The sequence below is a fragment of the Drosophila kikkawai genome, chromosome 3R, assembly GCF_030179895.1.
Source record: "Drosophila kikkawai strain 14028-0561.14 chromosome 3R, DkikHiC1v2, whole genome shotgun sequence".
Lineage (NCBI taxonomy): Eukaryota > Metazoa > Arthropoda > Insecta > Diptera > Drosophilidae > Drosophila > Drosophila kikkawai.
Window position 1 is genome coordinate 29,078,043 of NC_091731.1, and position 16,418 is coordinate 29,094,460.

The following is a 16,418-nucleotide window of genomic DNA, read 5'->3' on the forward strand; positions in this document are numbered from 1 at the left end:
CATTCGTAAGTATATACAAATATTTACATTTATTTTCCACAAAGTTTATAATCATCTTTTTATTGATTGAAAACTTGACTAACCTGGTTTATTTGTCATTGATTATCTTTATGTTTATGTAATTCCTCTTGTCTGTTTAATAAATTGCACTCTTTGTTATAATTATTTGTAATGTTTTGTTCCTTTTTGAATGCACTATTATGATGGCGCGCGTTTGAACTCTACCGATGTAGCCCGACGTGTCCTGTGGCACATTTCTAAGCCAACTAAGCGCCTGTCCGTGGCAGGAGTCGTCCTTTTATAGCCACGGATACGGGTGCGCACTTGGGACTTGTGGCACTGCGCACGGACGCGGACTCGGACTCGCCGGCGGCACGGAAGAATCATTGGACAAGGCGCCGTCGCCGCCGTCGTCTGAAGCGAGCTTGCGAGTTGGAGTCCGCCTTGGACGCCGACGCCACTCGTCCGCGTCCCGAATTCTGACTCATTGTCAGTGTAGTCTCCACTCCGGCTATTCATGCACCCATACTGGCCCGCCACTGGCACTGGCACATGCATATGTATGGCTGGTTATCCGAGTTTATTGTCTTTCCCCGGTTGCTTTTTCTGTGGGGCACATTAGTTGTTTGGGTTTTTGTTTGTTTTGGTTTTTGGCTACCGGAGCTGGCGGCATCTTGGAATTGAGTTATAATGTTTTTTCAATAATTTGATATTTCATTATGGAATTTATTTAGGTTTGGGCATTACGCATTTCTAGTTGTGTTGGGATTAGTTATATTAAATAATTATCTAGATATAATAACACATTAAATAATTTATTTTTATTTTGTTTACAAATATTTCTTGCCTTTTTTGAATTTGTTTATATATTTTAAGTCACAAAAAATGGATTTATTCATATGATTATTTTTCTCTTAGTAGGTCAAACTTATATTACACATCTAACCAAATCTCTCTGCGATTATCTTGATTAATTAATGTCTTGTTAACATCCTCATACTTACACAATAACAAGAATAAGAAACCCGATTAAATTGAAAGAAATTGAGGGACTGCAAAAAGCATAGCGGAGCAAGTACATAAATTTTTAGTTGGCGTCTAGTCTAGTCTAGTCGTAGTCGCAGTGGTGTCTAAGCCGAAACCAATCTGCGCGCCATTTCGTTTTTCAAATGCTGGCTGCCGGCGTCTGACGATGGCGACTGGCGGCCCAAGTTGGCCTAAACCGCACAGCAAGCCCTAGTTCCAAATGGGAAGGGAAAGTTTACATTTCCCCCACCTTCACTGTGCACGGCGACGACCCCTTGGCAATTGGCGGAAAAATCCAAACAGCGATTCTCATTAACCGGTAATTAAGCTGTTAAATCAAATATAACCAGGTTGAACGTCAAGTTAATCAAGGCTTTTCTGGGCAGGTCTATTTTATGCATGTACAATAAGGGAAGAGCTGGGGACTTTAAAAAACAAATAACGATTTAAAAAACTTGAATATGTTTACATATGTATTTAAAAATATTTTTAAATATTGAAATTGATTTTATATAATTATATTGATAAAAAATATGTCAAAATGTACTTCTAAATTACGTATACGCCACATTGGAATAGTTTACAGGCACCAAATTCTTTGGGATATTTCAAACTAAAATACTTTATTTTACCTTTTTAAGATCCAGTCTTAGTGATCTGAAATGATTTTATTTTAAGTGTAACTTATCAGTTGATCTTTGTTTATAATTAAAACTCATTTGAGATCCTTTGAAGCAGATGGCATGGATCATTCCAGATCCTGGTTCACCCACATTTTAATGTGCTATAATGTGTTCTTGCAAAGGGAGAAGGCTTCATCCTTCTGTCCCCATCCTTTGTCCCCTTCCCCCATTTTCCCCCCCATCGACGGCGGTGTCGTCAACAAAAACAACGACCAGATAGACGCGACAATAACTCGTCATCATCGACGCGCCGGCTATTTTCGCATCTAATTGTGAGAGCAGCGGCGTTTGGCGCGCCAATGGTGGCAATAATAACGGCGCCCAGTGGCGCACACTTGGCCCGTTCGCAAATCAAAGTTCTGCGTATCCGCATCCGCCAGTGTCCTGTCCCGTCCGGGGCTGTGTACTATCCTGGCCAGAACTGCGGCACTGTCTGCTCCGCTCCGCTCCTCGACAGAGTCCTGTCGCGTGTTGTCGTCGTCGTGGCATTGTCGGTGTCGCCGAAGAAGCATCGCCGGGCGACTGGTCGCCGCAATCGTCTGTCTAAGTCTAGCCTTTGCTTACACTTGCAGAAAATGCTGGGAATCGATGAATAACGTCATACTTTTGGCGCCAAAGTGGGGAAACATAGGGAAATAACGTATGTTTATACCCTTAAAGGGTATAATAATTTTAATTTATTGAATTATAATATACTTAAAACAAGAAAGAAAGCTAACTTTGGCCAGCCAAAGTTTGTATACCCTTGCAGGTAACAATTAAAATATATCATAACTAAGCCAAAAATGAATTAATTTCGATTCGGAAAGCAGTTTTGTGTTAGTTGTTATTAATTTAAAAAAACTGCATACCAAATTTAAAATTTTAAGAAATCAAAATTTTTGGCCATATTAGCTAATTTTAATGATGTTACCCCTTATCAAATTTCGCAAAAATGGCCAAAAAATCGATTTCTTCCTAACATATCTAGAAAGATTTCCCTGTTGATGCTGATCAAGAATATATATGGTTTATGGGGTCGAAAATGATTTCTTCACTTAGAAAAATATTATTTTGTATTATAAAATCGGATTTTTATATTAAAAAACTTCTTGATTTTTTTAAATTAAAAATATCATAACTCGGCCAAATGAGCATTCATTTTAAATCGGAAAACTGTTCTGTGCCAGATTTTCTACAGTTTATAAATCTGCATACTTCATTTGAAAATTTTGAAAATTCAATTTTTTATCAAAATCAAAAATTTTAATGATGTAACCCCTTATAAAATTTTGCAAAAATGGCCAAAAATCGATTTTCTCCTGACATATCTAGAAAGATTCCCCTGTTGATGCTGATCAAGAATATATATGATTTATGGGGTCGAAATTGACTTCTACACTGGGTTTCAAGCTTTTGTCTTAAATAATAATACACCGCAAGGATATATTCATTTCAAAACATAAAATCTTTTTAAATCCTAATTCCACCTACCTCCTTTTTCCAAGTGTACAAAATGCTGCTGGCATGTGGCTGTGTGGGGTGGGCATGGGTGCGTGGGCTTCGCATCCCTTCGAGCTGGGCGCTGGGACTGGCACTGCTGCCGACAAGTTGTCGTCTTGGTGACCGTCGCCGTGCCGCCGTGGTTTGGCGTCGCCGACTCAGAAATTTGCAACAATTCTCGAGCGCGCCGCCGCCACTTGTTACGCACTTTGGCGCCTCCGCCCAACAAAATGTCCCTTACTGACGACGGGCCAACTGCCGACAGCCGACACTTCGACGCTTGATTCTGCGCCAAAAACAAAACGCAGACAGACACAAAGCACGGTCTGTCACCGCTCTCCATTGATGCGATGGAGCAGCCCCTGGCCCCCAACTATGATAAGCACATTGCGCGGTCGTTTACAATTGTTCATATGGATGTAATTGTAATTATTATTACCCAAAGGAAAGTTCTTGAAACGTATCAAGAAATTAGACTTCTAGCTTTAAAAAATACTACTACAAAACTAATACTTGTAGATAAAATAATTTTAATTTTGTTTGGACCAAGTCAATTTTTTTTGTTTCTAGATTTAGATTTCTATAATTTTATGGGATATATAGAGAAAATAGAATAAACCACATCGGCAAAATCACGACCCTGAGCTAGCACTAAGAATTATAACTTTTCTTGCCGTATTACTTTCTTCGAAAAAAACATAAATTTACCTCATAAACATTTATAATATTGTAATCTTTTCCAATATAATCTATATTCCATATAAAAGACCTTCTTTGGTTTCGGTGTGTTCTGTGAAATGGTATGCTTTATTTATTATACTCCTTGAAATCATATGAATTTTAAAAGTTGGTTTTTCAATCTGCAAACATATTTAAGTTTAAAAAAAATTGAAAGTGTTTTGTTGTTTTTTTCAGGTGATAAATACAAATTAATCTACAATAATTATTGTATATGCTTTTACGTTCTTAAACAGCTATCGTACTTTGACTCTTGACTTGCTTACAAAAAGCATCGTAATCTTGCGCAATCGAATGGTATTACCATTGTAGATACAAACATGAATTCAATTTTTAAAAAATATACTTAAGCACAATGGTCAAAAATGATAAAAAAAAGAAATAAAACTAAAAATAAACGAAATAAAATGAAAATGTTTCACAACGGATTCTTACAACAAATATCTATCCGTTGCGTTACAAAAGGTTTACGAAAATTGCATTTTTTTTGTTGGGTTTTTTTTTTCTTTTTCTTTTTCTAATTTGAAATTTTCTTTGTGTTACACTAATTTTTTCCGACCATCTTCGTCTCGTTTAGGTTAAAAAGTCAAAATGTATCACAATTTTGATCATTTTGTTGTAATAAACACGTTTTCTCGACTGGCACCACTCACAATGCTAATTATTTAGTACACATTTATGCTGAATGTCTCGATTATGATTAGATCGGGTCTTACACAAATTTGATTCAATGAAACCCAAAATGTATTATACGTATAGGAGAAATTTCATAAAACCGATATTTACAAATACCAGGAAAGTAAATAGCTATTAATGGTTGCCTGTTTAGACGAGTATGCATAAAGGCGCTAAAAAGTGTTTTAGTTGTAGATACATATTATAGTTTCGTCCTCCGTTCGAGGCGTACAAATTATAGTGAAAGTCCTTTAGTTATTGTTTCAATTCGATGACAAAGTAGGAAAATTATCAGAATGATATAGGGGGGATTATCATAATAAATCTCTAAAGAAAATGCCGGAAAAGTACTCCTTATCAAATACGAAATGATATAGTATGTACAATGAGCAAAACCTACCATTCGATATATATTATTTATAAAACATGTTCTCTTCTGTCTCTTATACAATGTGTGTGTGTGTGTGCACATAATTTCGGATAAAATAACGTTTCTAACAAACTATTATCAAAGTTTATTGACCGTCGCCGAGTACTCTCTCATTTTCCGCGTGAGATTTGTATACCCTGTAGCAGCAATATGTTTTCAAGTAAACACGGTCGTACATATCGGTACATATGTAAGTATTGGATACATAATTTATACAAACATATGCGTAGTTGAGTAAAGCAAACTGAACTCGACTACATCAATTTTACAATTATCTGAATCCTCCCGATCAGGTGAAATAAAAGGCTAGAAACGCAACCTAATCGATTTGATGCCTGGCTTCGGTTATTAACGCTAAGAGGGCGTCCAGCTTTAGGTCTTTGAACCGCTCAAAGTGGTCCATTAGCGGCTGAATCGCATCCGACTCGATGGCCGCCGAGATGGTCTGATTCTGAATGGTGCGATTAAGGCAGGACGCTACCTGTGCCAAAAATTCTCGCCACCTCTGCCTGTTTTCCTCGATGAGGGTGGAGTCCGTTCGGGAAACATATAATTCCTCGGCGCGCAGTATAAGGGCAACCAGTGAAAGGATTCCGAACTACAAGCGAAGCAATCAGTTGGTACGTTTTAGCAAACAAAAGTAGGGATAACTTACGCGACTGCAGAAGATGCCCGTCAGCTTCTTGTCGTTCAGCGTGATGGCTGCTGAAATGCTCACTAGGTTCTCGAAACTGGCCTTGCTGATGTGCTTCTTAAATTCTGGATAGAGTGCGTACAAGAGTCCCTCAACATCGTCCTTGTCCTTCTTCACTACGGTCTGGAGCGAACAGAAGACACCGCTCCAAACTGTCCAGCAAACGCTTTGATCCGCAATGAAGGGCATAATGCGACGGAGAAGAATCTACAAGGATAAAGTATTGTTGCGTTACCATACTTTTCAATATTTTCCCCAACTCACCTTTCCCTTGCGCACATTCATCATGGACACCACCTTGTCAAAGGCCAGACCCGCCCTTAACTTATTGACCAGAGCCGACCTCGTCTCCACCTCGTAGTTGAACTTGTTCTTTAATTGCGGATTCATGGTCTGCGGATTGGCTGCCTCGCCGGCCCGTTCTTCGGCCGTTTTGTTGGCCAACTCCAGCTGCTCTAGGGCTGCGATACGCTCGGCCTCCTTTTTCTTTTTCAGCTCTATGGTGGCCATGACCTCGGGGCTCTCCAGATCCTCCAGCTTGAGCAGATAGCGGTACAGCGTCTCGATCAACAGCAAAATGTGACGCGACTTTCGCATGCTGCTCGGATTGACTTCGCTGCTTGCCGAGGGCAGCAGTGGAGTTCCTGCGTTGGATTTGGGGTTCGTGCTGGTGGAGGACGTAGCGGTGGCATCGGTGCCTGTGCTCGATTCGCCGCCCATTATGTCGGCGTCTATGATTTTGCGCGGCGCCGTCACACTGCCATACTGCAGCTTGCCCAGCGAGTTCTCAAATTTCAACGGCGAGAAGATGTAACCGGTCAGGTTGTTGTTGTTGCCACCAGGCCCATTGTTCGTGCTGCCTCCGCCCGTGCTGCTGGTGTTCTCCGAGTTGCGGCGCTCGCGTCCATGGCCATTGCGAGTTCCATTCTTGTTGCCCAGCTGGACGAGGATGAGCTGCGCATGGCCGCGCGGCTGGGTGAGCGGATGGTTCAGCTGGTTGTCCTTGTGCGCCTGGCTGTTGCGCATCTGCCCGTTCTGCTGAGCCTTGCGTTCCCTGTGCACCGTGAAGTAGTAATCGTCGATGTACGGCGTGTCCGTGTTCAACTGCGACAGCTGGATCCCAATCAGCCAGTGCTTGTCACGGGTACTCATCAGGTTCGCGTACTCATCGTACTCCTCCAATGGATAGTTCCCATCCGGACGCCGACCGAGCTGCTGCTGCTGCTGCATCTGGTTCTTTTGGCGGTCGCTGACCACGGAGCCGGCACGGCTTTGCTGCATCTGCCGGGCCACGGCGGCCTGCTGGAGCAGCGGATGGTTCTGCTGGATCTCCTGCACCAGCCTCATGTTAAACATGTTGTACATGGAGTTTGGCTGCTGACCGAGCAGGCTATTGGCCGACTGCAGTGGATGCGGCGGCATCCGCGGCTGCTGCATCTGGTGCGGATGTGGCGGCTGCATGAAGGCCGCCGGATGGAGGCCAGCGGCGCGCATTGCATTGAAGCTCGGATGCATGGCAAAGTTGTTCAGAGCCGTGGGCAGGGCGTGCGGATTGGGCAGTGGGCGCTGGTTGCCGCCGGGCAACGGAAAGTTGGGCGGCAAGTGCTGGGGCATCAGCGGATGCTGCGGCAGTTGGGGCATATTGCCGGGCATACCCGGCGGATAGATAAAGCCGGGAGGCGCTCGATTGCCACCCATGCCGTTTAGTTGCTGCTGCGACGGCGGTGTCGGGAGCAGCTCGGGCAGTTGATGGGGACCAGGGAAGCCCAAATTTGGCCTGGGTGGAGAGGTCTGCGGCGTTCCCAAGAAGCCAGGAGGTGCTGTGAATCGAAATTTTAATGTTTATGTTAGCCAGAAATTGGATCTTGAGAAGGGGACTCAATATTTATATTTGGTTTCAATGTTTTTCCAACTAATAAAGCACACAAATGGCTGGCTTACCCTTGTGTTGCTGCTGTTGTAACGCCTGCTGCTGCGGGGGCTGCTTCTGCTGATGCATCATAGTTGGTGTGGCCACCTGCTGCCTGTTGCTCAGGCTGAAGTCGTCGAACATCTTTCGCTCTGTTGATGGCTGTTGATGGTGATGCTGCTGCGGCGGCGGCTGTTGTTGCTGTTGCTGCTTGGGCATTGCCTGCTGGATAATCATATTGCGTTCAATGTCCTCGAGAGTGGTGATCTTTGGCCCGGCCTGCTGCGATGGTGGCGGCGGCAGGTGGTGCAGCGGGAAGTTGGCATTAGTCTCCGGCGGAGGCTTCATCTGGTGCTGTTGCTGGTGCGGCTGCTGTGGCTTGAAGGCGCTGCGCAGGGGCTCTCGAAAGAGTGGCTGGTTGTTCGGAAATGGCTGCGACGCCCAGACGGCAGAGTCCAGATTGATCCGATTGCTCAGACCACTGGCCTCGCTGTCGGCAAATGTGGAAAGGTCCATGTCGTCCAGCTTCATCGAAGAGAGGTTCAACTCCAGGTCGGAATCGCCAATATGGCGCGCCTGCCTGAAGGGGGCATTGAACGGGGCCGGTGTAGAGCCGATGGACGACGGACCGGACGACAGCAGGTTCTGGTGCCGAAAGGCTCCATTGCCATGGTCGGGAAAATCCACATCCGTGCTCCCGCCAGCAGACGCGTCTGCGGGCCGCTTGCGCACCCGCTCGCCATTGCCGCCGAGGCGCACCATCGTCTCGTGGGCCTCCTCCCAGTCGCCATTTATCGCCGATCCGAAGGTTTCGTCGTTCAGTGCATCATACTCCTCCTCCGCAATGCGCCCGTCGCCACCGTCCTCGTCCTGGGGATGCAATTGATACAAATACATTTAAATCACGCTCGTCCACGGCCCCCGCTGGCCTTCGATTGCCCCCTTTTGCGAAACCTCCGGAGGTGAAAAGCGCACACGAAGAGGCTGTTTCGAAGAAAAATCTCCACTCAAATGCCGCTCCCGCCGGGCCAGATTTCTTTCCCCATAAAACTACACCCGTGGAGGCGCCCCTTGCTCACCGGTATAGTTGTATCGAAGCCGAAAAACGAGTCATCCATGGCGAAAAACTATTGCTTTAAAAAAAATTATCATGACTTGTCAGTGACAAGTTGTCACCAGTGTGACCTAGCGATGGCCGGTCGGGCGGCTATCGATACCACTATCGAAAGAGCAGCTATCGATTGCATTTTATTAATTAATTAATTGCAACTAAAGTTAATTAAATAAAGCTTTTAAATCTTTGTTTCTGTAAAATTAAAATTAAACTAAAAAAAGAAAGAAATTATTTTGCAATCGCAGTGAAGGAGTCATCTCCGACCCTTTACATCATATGTATACATTTTTGGCAAAAAAAAATCTCAAATATTTCAAAAATTTTATTAGAATTATCAATTTTAAAACTGCCAATGCTGGAATTAAAAAAAAAAAATTAATTAAATGGTCGAGTTATAATATTTTTTTTTTTATTTTTACTAATAACTATAAATTTAAGAAATCTTTTTAAATTCCATATGTGCATTGCACATACCTTAGGTCTTCTTGGTGGTATATGAAGGCCTTAAATTAAAAAAATAATTAATTTAAAAAAATAAATAAAAAATATTTATAATAATTAATAAATAATAATTACCACCACAAAAAAGCTTTGCGAATGGAAATTAATAAATTTTAGCCTTAGTTATGGTCGATTTCAAATTCAACGCCTGATTCAAAATGCAAGGGTATACCAATTTCGGCATCTAGAGCCTACAATCCTTAATAATTAAATAAAAATAAATTGAAATATTTAAAATTTTATTTTTTACTGCAAAGACTACCCCATATAATCACTGGACAGGCGATATCCTGAACCAGTTCCGAACTATCGGTTAGTTCGTTGCCAGCACATCCCTAAATTACTGGTTCTTTTTGAGAAGACTGATTATTTTCCAAAACAACTTATTTAACCCGTGGAAGGAGCTTAAATGAAGCGAAAAACGAGTGAAATTTGGTGTTTCTTCCGGGCTGTGGATGACACCTATGCGTTGTGCAACATCTGCAAGGCAAAGTTGTCCTACAAGACGACCACCACCAATCTCAGCAAACACATGAACAGGATGCACCCAACGTCTCCCCTGTCGCAGAACCACAAATACAAATATCAAACGACGGGTAGCAGTAGCGCCATGGACCGGAATAAGGGCAAGCCTCGGAACTCGACGCAGGAGGTGATCCTGCTTGAGTTCGTAAAGAAGCATCCGCGGCTGCTGCAGAACCCGACGTGGGAAACGCGGAGCAATTTGGAGTCGTTGTGGGAGCAGCTCACCTCAGACCTGAATCGTCATGGACCCCCGCGAAAGGACGTGGCCACCTGGAAGAAGGTGGGAAATCCTTCGCCTCTGAATAACATTTACCCTTTTTACTCACTCTTTTGCGTTTTTACAGGCTTTGAAGGACTGGAAGAGGTTCATCCTAAAGAAGGTGGAAAAGAATGAGATGCACAATGTCCCCTTTGGTACCAGTCTCAATTCGTCAGAGGAAACAATAGCCACGTTGTGCCGCCTCAACGAGGATGTTAGCCAAATCATCATGAAGGTTTCCGATGACGACGAAATGAACGATGACCACTCCGCCACCGAGTTTGATGTGGACGACGTCGAGGATGTGGTTCCGGAGGATGACACTAATGCCCTGAACACCTCCACCGATTTCGTTTATGAGCCGGAGGAAACCAAAGCTGACATAGACCCTCTTTACCTGCAGTCCAGTAAACGTGCCGCGTTGGCAGCGAGTCGAACCGACGAAGAAACACTGCTGCTGGAGAAAATTAGCAATAATATTGGCATTGTCAACGATGCCACGAGCAGCGCCCTTAACGAGTTCTGTGTCCTGTACAAGCAGAAGTTGTATGAGGACAAGCGGCACCACCTCGCCATCGAACAGTTGATGGCGGAAAAAATCGAATTAAAGAAGAAACTCTTAGAAATCGAACAGCGAAAGCTGTTGCTTAAATGACAAAATTCACACCCAATAAAATAATTTAGTCTTAAGGATTAAGGACATTACATAAGCTAAAGTAAGTGTTGTTTATATTCCATCTTAGGCAAACAAAGACGTGACATTTAAATATATTAAAACTCATATTTTATTTTTACAAATTTAGCTAGTTTGCAATTGTTCGTCAAAGACCGCTTTTATGATCTCCTTGAATTCCAAGGGATAAAATGCATCACTCATAACAGCATCGTAGGCGTATTGCACGTCCTGTGGATTTAACAATTAGTAAGAAATACAGAAACACTGGAAATTGCAGCTCTTACCGCGTTTGAATCTTCTGAAGCTTCAGATCGATCTCCAGAGCTATCGCTCAGACCGCCCAAATCGCCGCAGGCGATGAAGGGCACTAGACGGCGGTTGACATCGGATCCAGTCTTCTGTGCCAGCACTCTGATATCATCTCGAGCCGTGTTAATCACCTGGGGAATGTAGCCGGCGGGCAGGCAGAACTCTGAGCACACTACAAACGCTTCTATGCTCGATGGACGCGAACTGGGCGGCTTGTAAATGTCGAATTTCTTGAAGAATATTTGCATCTGCGAGCTAAGCAGCCAGGTGGCATTACCCTTGAAGATCTTGGCCACAAAGGTGCCGCCAGTTTCCAGCACACAGGTGGCAATACTGAGGGCTGCCACCAAGAGCTGGTGCTGCATGTACTCGTCCATTTCGTGGACACCGGTGACATCCGGGGCACCGTCGCAGACCACAAGCTGCGCCTTTTCCTCGTTATTCCCACCAAAATGACCAATTATAGCTTCGGCAGTGGACTGCTTGGTGATGTCGCCCTGTAGCTGGATAACGCCCCGGATAGGAGCCATGGCCTGCAGGTCTACGGCAATGATCTTCACGGCGGCCTTCTCGTCGTCCGTTTGACAGGGATCGTATAGTTTCCGGGACAGCACCTGCGACCAGCTGCCAGGAGCAGCGCACAGATCCACCGCCCGCTGGACGCCTGTTTTAAAGTTTATAAAATATTAAAAGCCGAAAGGAGTGGGACCACCACGTTAAGCTTACCATCAAGTATACCGTAGGCTTCGTCCACGTGAAGGAGCTTAAAAGCACTCCTGGCACGCCAGCCTTCCTCCTTCGCCTGACGGTAGTAAATATCCCGTTTATCCTTTGAGGTTTTGCCCATATTTTAAGATTTTATTTACTAAAAGTTTGTCCCATGCTGGGGCTCTGAAATAATAGTGATGGTCTCTAAAAGAACTAGTTCTTTTATAGAATGGTATGACCTTAAATTTTATTTAATCAGGGTATTCCCTTGCCTTCCCTGAAAATATTACCAAAGTATCGCGATAGTTGGACGCCTATGTATTAAAAAAAAATTAATAAAACAGCTTATAATTAGACGAAGTGACTTGTACTCAGATGAGAGAGAGCGCGACATTTAATGAGACATTTTCTGTTCCTTTCTGGCACTTGTATCTATTATGGGTAATTAGGAATTTTGTTTTAAAGCACTGTAAAATTAGGAAAAATTCTTCTTCTGATTTATAAAATTATTCAAAGTCGATCTGAAATTGAAATTTAAACAAACGTATTATTTAAATTTATTTCATTTACAATAACAAAGTTCCTAGGAAATGCGCTTTCAACAATAAACAACATTTCTATCGCTCACAGATTCGGTCACACTTTCTAGCGCGAGAGCTTGAAAATTGCAAGTTCTCGTGAAATTTCTAAATTAACTACGAATTATGCGTAGGATACCATTGTATATTGTGGAGGACCCTTCTCCCGAGGACTCGGAATATGACACTATGACCCTTGTCATGTGTCCTCGCAACCTGATGTAAGTAACAATGCTTTTGTTCGACGACACGCGTCCTATCGCGACGACTTGATTTAATGTCTTTTTGTTTATACTTCACTTATCATTGTATTTCATCAAACATTAACCCAAATTTGTAATTCTAGAGAGTGTGAACTGTTCCTGAAGATCATGCGAAAGGAAACTGATGCGGCGTTCAAGGACTTTGCCGAGAACGCTGAAAGTTGCCTGGCGATTTCCAAAAAGTGCCTGAAGCTGAAAGACACCCATGTGATGAAACAGGTCTGTAGGCTGTTTCCTTTTGTTCAGATCGTTAAATTTATGTAGTACCACTTTTAGACCTTGCTAAATTTAAACGAAATCATTTGCCGGGGACCCAGTGAATCGACTTCATTCGTGGATGCGATCTTGGCCAGAAGTGTGGTCTACCTGCAGAATTGCGAGCATGCGGTAAACAATTTATACTATCTGCAGGTCTAATCAATGATTAATCTACTAATGATGGATGCACGCACATACTTTTCGTCCGTAGATCGCCTGCAATGACCTGCTATATTACGAATCGTTGCCGGTCGCCCTTAAAACAACGGAGGGAACCATAGTCTCTGAGATCTACTTGTGCGTTTGCCTGTATATATTGAGAAAATATCAAACGGCCAGGGACAAGTTGGCTTATGTGAAGAAGCTAATTGGTACACTAACACCCTAAATATATTGTATATACTAATTAATGTTTTTACAGATAAGGCCTCCATATCTGAAAACAGTGGTGAGTACAATAAAGAGTTGAACATTTTGTAAAGTTGATTCTAAATGTTATTGTTATTTGTTGTATCAAAGAAATGGCCAGCACTTTGTCGGTTCTAAAGCTTTATGAGGAGAAAATCAACCAATCCTCCAGGAATGTAGAGCTTTGCAAGCACACGGCTCGCAAGGTCTTTGAGCCGAATCTTGGTTATAAGTTCGGCAGGAAAATTCCCTACGCCAGCAAGGCCTGTAAATATGTGTAAGCTTAATTTTTATTAAATACCTTAATTTATTGAAATTACCTAAAATATATGTATTACAGCCCAAAGTCTGCTGATAATTCCGCCGCTGTTTTGGCCTCAAGTGATATTCCCAAAGGGGCAATAGTTCTAGTGGAGGATCCCCTCTTCTTTCAGTTCAGTGCACCGTTCCTGAACTGCAGTCTGTGCGAAACGCATCAGGAATTACTTTATACCTGCGATCACTGTCGTTACAAGACCTACTGCTCCAAGGAGTGCTCTGACTCCGATGCGGAAAAGCATAAGCTTGAATGTCAGGGCTATCGAATTGGGTTAATACCCATGCTAGAGGCCACAATTTTATTTCGATTATTTCTTAAATCAGCCGAATACGTATTTCCGGCTATAATGGACTTTACCATGGATGGCGGGTAAGCCTTAAGATATTTGTTTTAAATACTACTTGGAAATATTACGATTCCAGCGTTATAAACAATCCGCGCGACGCTTGGCACTTTATTCTGGAGCATGCCGAGGAGGAGGACGAAGAGTATCACATTGTGGGGGAATTTCTCGCCACACGGCCGGACTTCAAGCGACTCAGCAAGGAGCAGTATCGCGACGTGGTGTCCACGGCATTTCGCCTGGCGGTCTTCATATATACTGAGACAGATCTTGTGGACAAGTACTTTTATTTGCTGCGCCTGCAGAAGATCGACATGATCAACGTGATGGCCGCAGTACTTTTGCGCTTGGGCGCCCATGTTCTATTAAGCTCTCAGCACCACGAGATGTGGTATCCGAAACGCGGTGAATTCTTAAATGGAGCGCGTGTAGAGTTCGCCGCAACGTTCCCGCTACCGGTGCCATCTGAACGTATAATGGCTAACGCTTTTAGTTATTACAAAATCAATCCCCTTACCGATTTCGTGGAATGCTACAATAACGTAAAAAAGACGCCAGAGAATTCCGGAAACGGAAGAGACGCGCATGCCACGCAAGGTGAAAGTCCATTAGTCCATTTCGAAAATAAGCTATACTCAATGTGCCTGAAAAATCGGGATGTCGATTGTGTTGAGGACATCTTAGATGCGGATATACTGCCCATGCAGCTAATTGACAAAATTCTCGAAGACTTTAGCACACCCAAGCGCTGTCAGTTGCTAAAGAATCTTGCAAAATATTTTCACCTGTTCGTCCATCAGTACTTTAGCAAGTACACTGTAAATAATCGAATCTACCAAATGAAATCCTCGCTTTGTGCCACCTTAAAGACCTTTAAGCATTGTTGTAAAACTGAAAATGTAAAAGTGATGTATGTACGTTGACGCGTTTACAATTTATTTATGTTTCTAAGGTGTATGTTATTCCATTTCAGATTGCTACCTAGTGGCCACGTTTTGGGAGTGACAAGTGACCAAGTCAATGCGGGCGTTGAGTTGGTGGTGTCCAGTAACTTGATTAACCAACTTGACCAGAACCTGACATCAGAGAGGGCACAGTTCCAGGATTTTAAGTTTCCCTCATCTCTTAATGACGAAATGAATATCGTAAGGAATTGTTGCCTTTTAAAACACTTGTATATTAATTTTAAATATTTATTTTTAGTTTGGAAAAACAACTGAAAAGGCTTCCGAGCTGTTGCGGTACCACAAGTTACTTGTACATCAAATAAACAACAAGGTGTCGTTTCTAAAGGGTTCTCCAAGAGGTTTGTAAAACTGTTTTCCGTCTGAGTTTTGAATTACTAAGCTTATTTTGTATTTATATTTTAGATTTAAAGGTTCAGCATGATTTAATGACTTTGTATGGCACATACAACAGTTTTCTCACCTTGCATTTCCCCGAAACCCATGAAATGTGTTTGCTTGGAGTGCTCAAGTTTTCCATGTTTCTTGCCACAAATGGTAACGTGTGCACATTATGGTTTAAACATTATTTCAATAGTTACTATTTCAGGTTTCCTACAACATGCCAGTGATATTATCCTGCACGTGATTGAGTTGATAGAACTCAATGATATATATCTGATGGATATCGGCCTTTACCGACAGGTCTTCTGTGCCATTCAGCAGGTTATCGAACAATATATTGACATAATGTGAGTTTTCCCAGAATTTTGCATTATATATTTTGTTAATATTAGCTTGTGGCAGCAGGATCGATAGTCAGGAGCTGGGCTCTGAGTACCCCGAACTTATGCTGCTGAGCTGTGCGTGCCTTTTAAAGAGACTGCTGCGGCATCTCGGAAAGCTGCTTGACGATGAAGAGGCTTCCCGCTTATACATGGAATTCAGTACCTATCACATCAAATGGAAGACAATACTTAACTCGTACATACTAATGCCACCGGGCCTAAGGAAATATTTGTTGGAATCTAAATAGCTACACCTTATGATGTGTACCGAAGAGGCCTGACTGCACAAGTCCTTGTTGATAACCGAAGAACAATTAAGTTTATTTATGATACATTCCAGCCACTACACACACATGCCATCGACAATTTTTGTTTCGTTTTTATTTATTTACGCAAATGTTAAATATTTTATAAAGTTCGTTTAAATGAGCAGTTACCAATGGAACTATTATACAATAGTAATGCACTTGTATTAATTAAGGGTTTTATTAACATCTAACATTAAGTGAAGTTGCAGCACAAGAAGAGATTCGCCACCAAAAACATATTATTTTTTTAATTTTCAAGTTTTTTTGCAGTTAAGTTTTAGCCAGAAACCAAAAGACCTGAAAACGATGACTCAGAAGAGTGCAGCTTTCATTGTAGAATAAAAATCTGGCAAGATATATCTTATCTTACCTGCTTTTTAAGTTCATTTTTTAAGAAATTGACCATTCCAAATTATTTGCGAACGGAAAACACGTTCCGGTCGTCACTAGGCTATGAATTCGCCCACAGGTGGCCGCTGC

General features: G+C 42.6%; 4 protein-coding genes across 5 annotated transcripts; 2 read left to right on the top strand and 2 right to left on the bottom strand.

Annotated features, from left to right (window-relative positions):
- Positions 1-3,977: 3,977 nt before the first annotated feature.
- Patr-1 (Protein associated with topo II related - 1) lies at positions 3,978-8,849 on the bottom strand. The gene is made up of 5 exons (XM_017162199.3): positions 8,717-8,849; positions 7,670-8,507; positions 5,993-7,548; positions 5,690-5,935; positions 3,978-5,632 (listed from the first exon to the last, which is right to left on the bottom strand). Exons 1-5 carry the CDS (start codon positions 8,753-8,755, stop codon positions 5,354-5,356), a joined length of 2,958 nt encoding a protein of 985 aa, XP_017017688.1. The 5' UTR covers positions 8,756-8,849; the 3' UTR covers positions 3,978-5,353.
- Positions 8,850-9,562: 713 nt separating this feature from the next.
- Positions 9,563-10,745, top strand: bdwf (bedwarfed). The gene is made up of 2 exons (XM_017162226.3): positions 9,563-10,057; positions 10,122-10,745. The coding sequence occupies exons 1-2, from the start codon at positions 9,662-9,664 to the stop codon at positions 10,689-10,691; spliced, it is 966 nt and encodes a 321-aa protein (XP_017017715.1). The 5' UTR covers positions 9,563-9,661; the 3' UTR covers positions 10,692-10,745.
- A 12-nt stretch (positions 10,746-10,757) lies between these two features.
- Positions 10,758-11,941, bottom strand: Trm7-32 (tRNA methyltransferase 7-32). The gene is made up of 3 exons (XM_017162227.3): positions 11,748-11,941; positions 10,997-11,685; positions 10,758-10,940 (listed from the first exon to the last, which is right to left on the bottom strand). Exons 1-3 carry the CDS (start codon positions 11,866-11,868, stop codon positions 10,836-10,838), a joined length of 915 nt encoding a protein of 304 aa, XP_017017716.1. The 5' UTR covers positions 11,869-11,941; the 3' UTR covers positions 10,758-10,835.
- Positions 11,942-12,336: 395 nt separating this feature from the next.
- LOC108071407 (uncharacterized) lies at positions 12,337-16,088 on the top strand. 2 transcript variants are annotated; one of them, XM_017162149.3, is made up of 13 exons: positions 12,337-12,528; positions 12,654-12,789; positions 12,847-12,957; positions 13,040-13,199; positions 13,250-13,276; positions 13,348-13,513; positions 13,577-13,924; positions 13,978-14,808; positions 14,872-15,043; positions 15,102-15,204; positions 15,269-15,400; positions 15,453-15,594; positions 15,650-16,088. In XM_017162149.3, the coding sequence occupies exons 1-13, from the start codon at positions 12,434-12,436 to the stop codon at positions 15,876-15,878; spliced, it is 2,652 nt and encodes an 883-aa protein (XP_017017638.1). In that variant the 5' UTR covers positions 12,337-12,433; the 3' UTR covers positions 15,879-16,088. The 2 variants fall into 2 exon arrangements, with proteins under 2 accessions (XP_017017638.1, XP_017017639.1); XM_017162150.3 differs by having other exon boundaries at positions 12,338-12,528; positions 15,653-16,088.
- Positions 16,089-16,418: the final 330 nt, after the last annotated feature.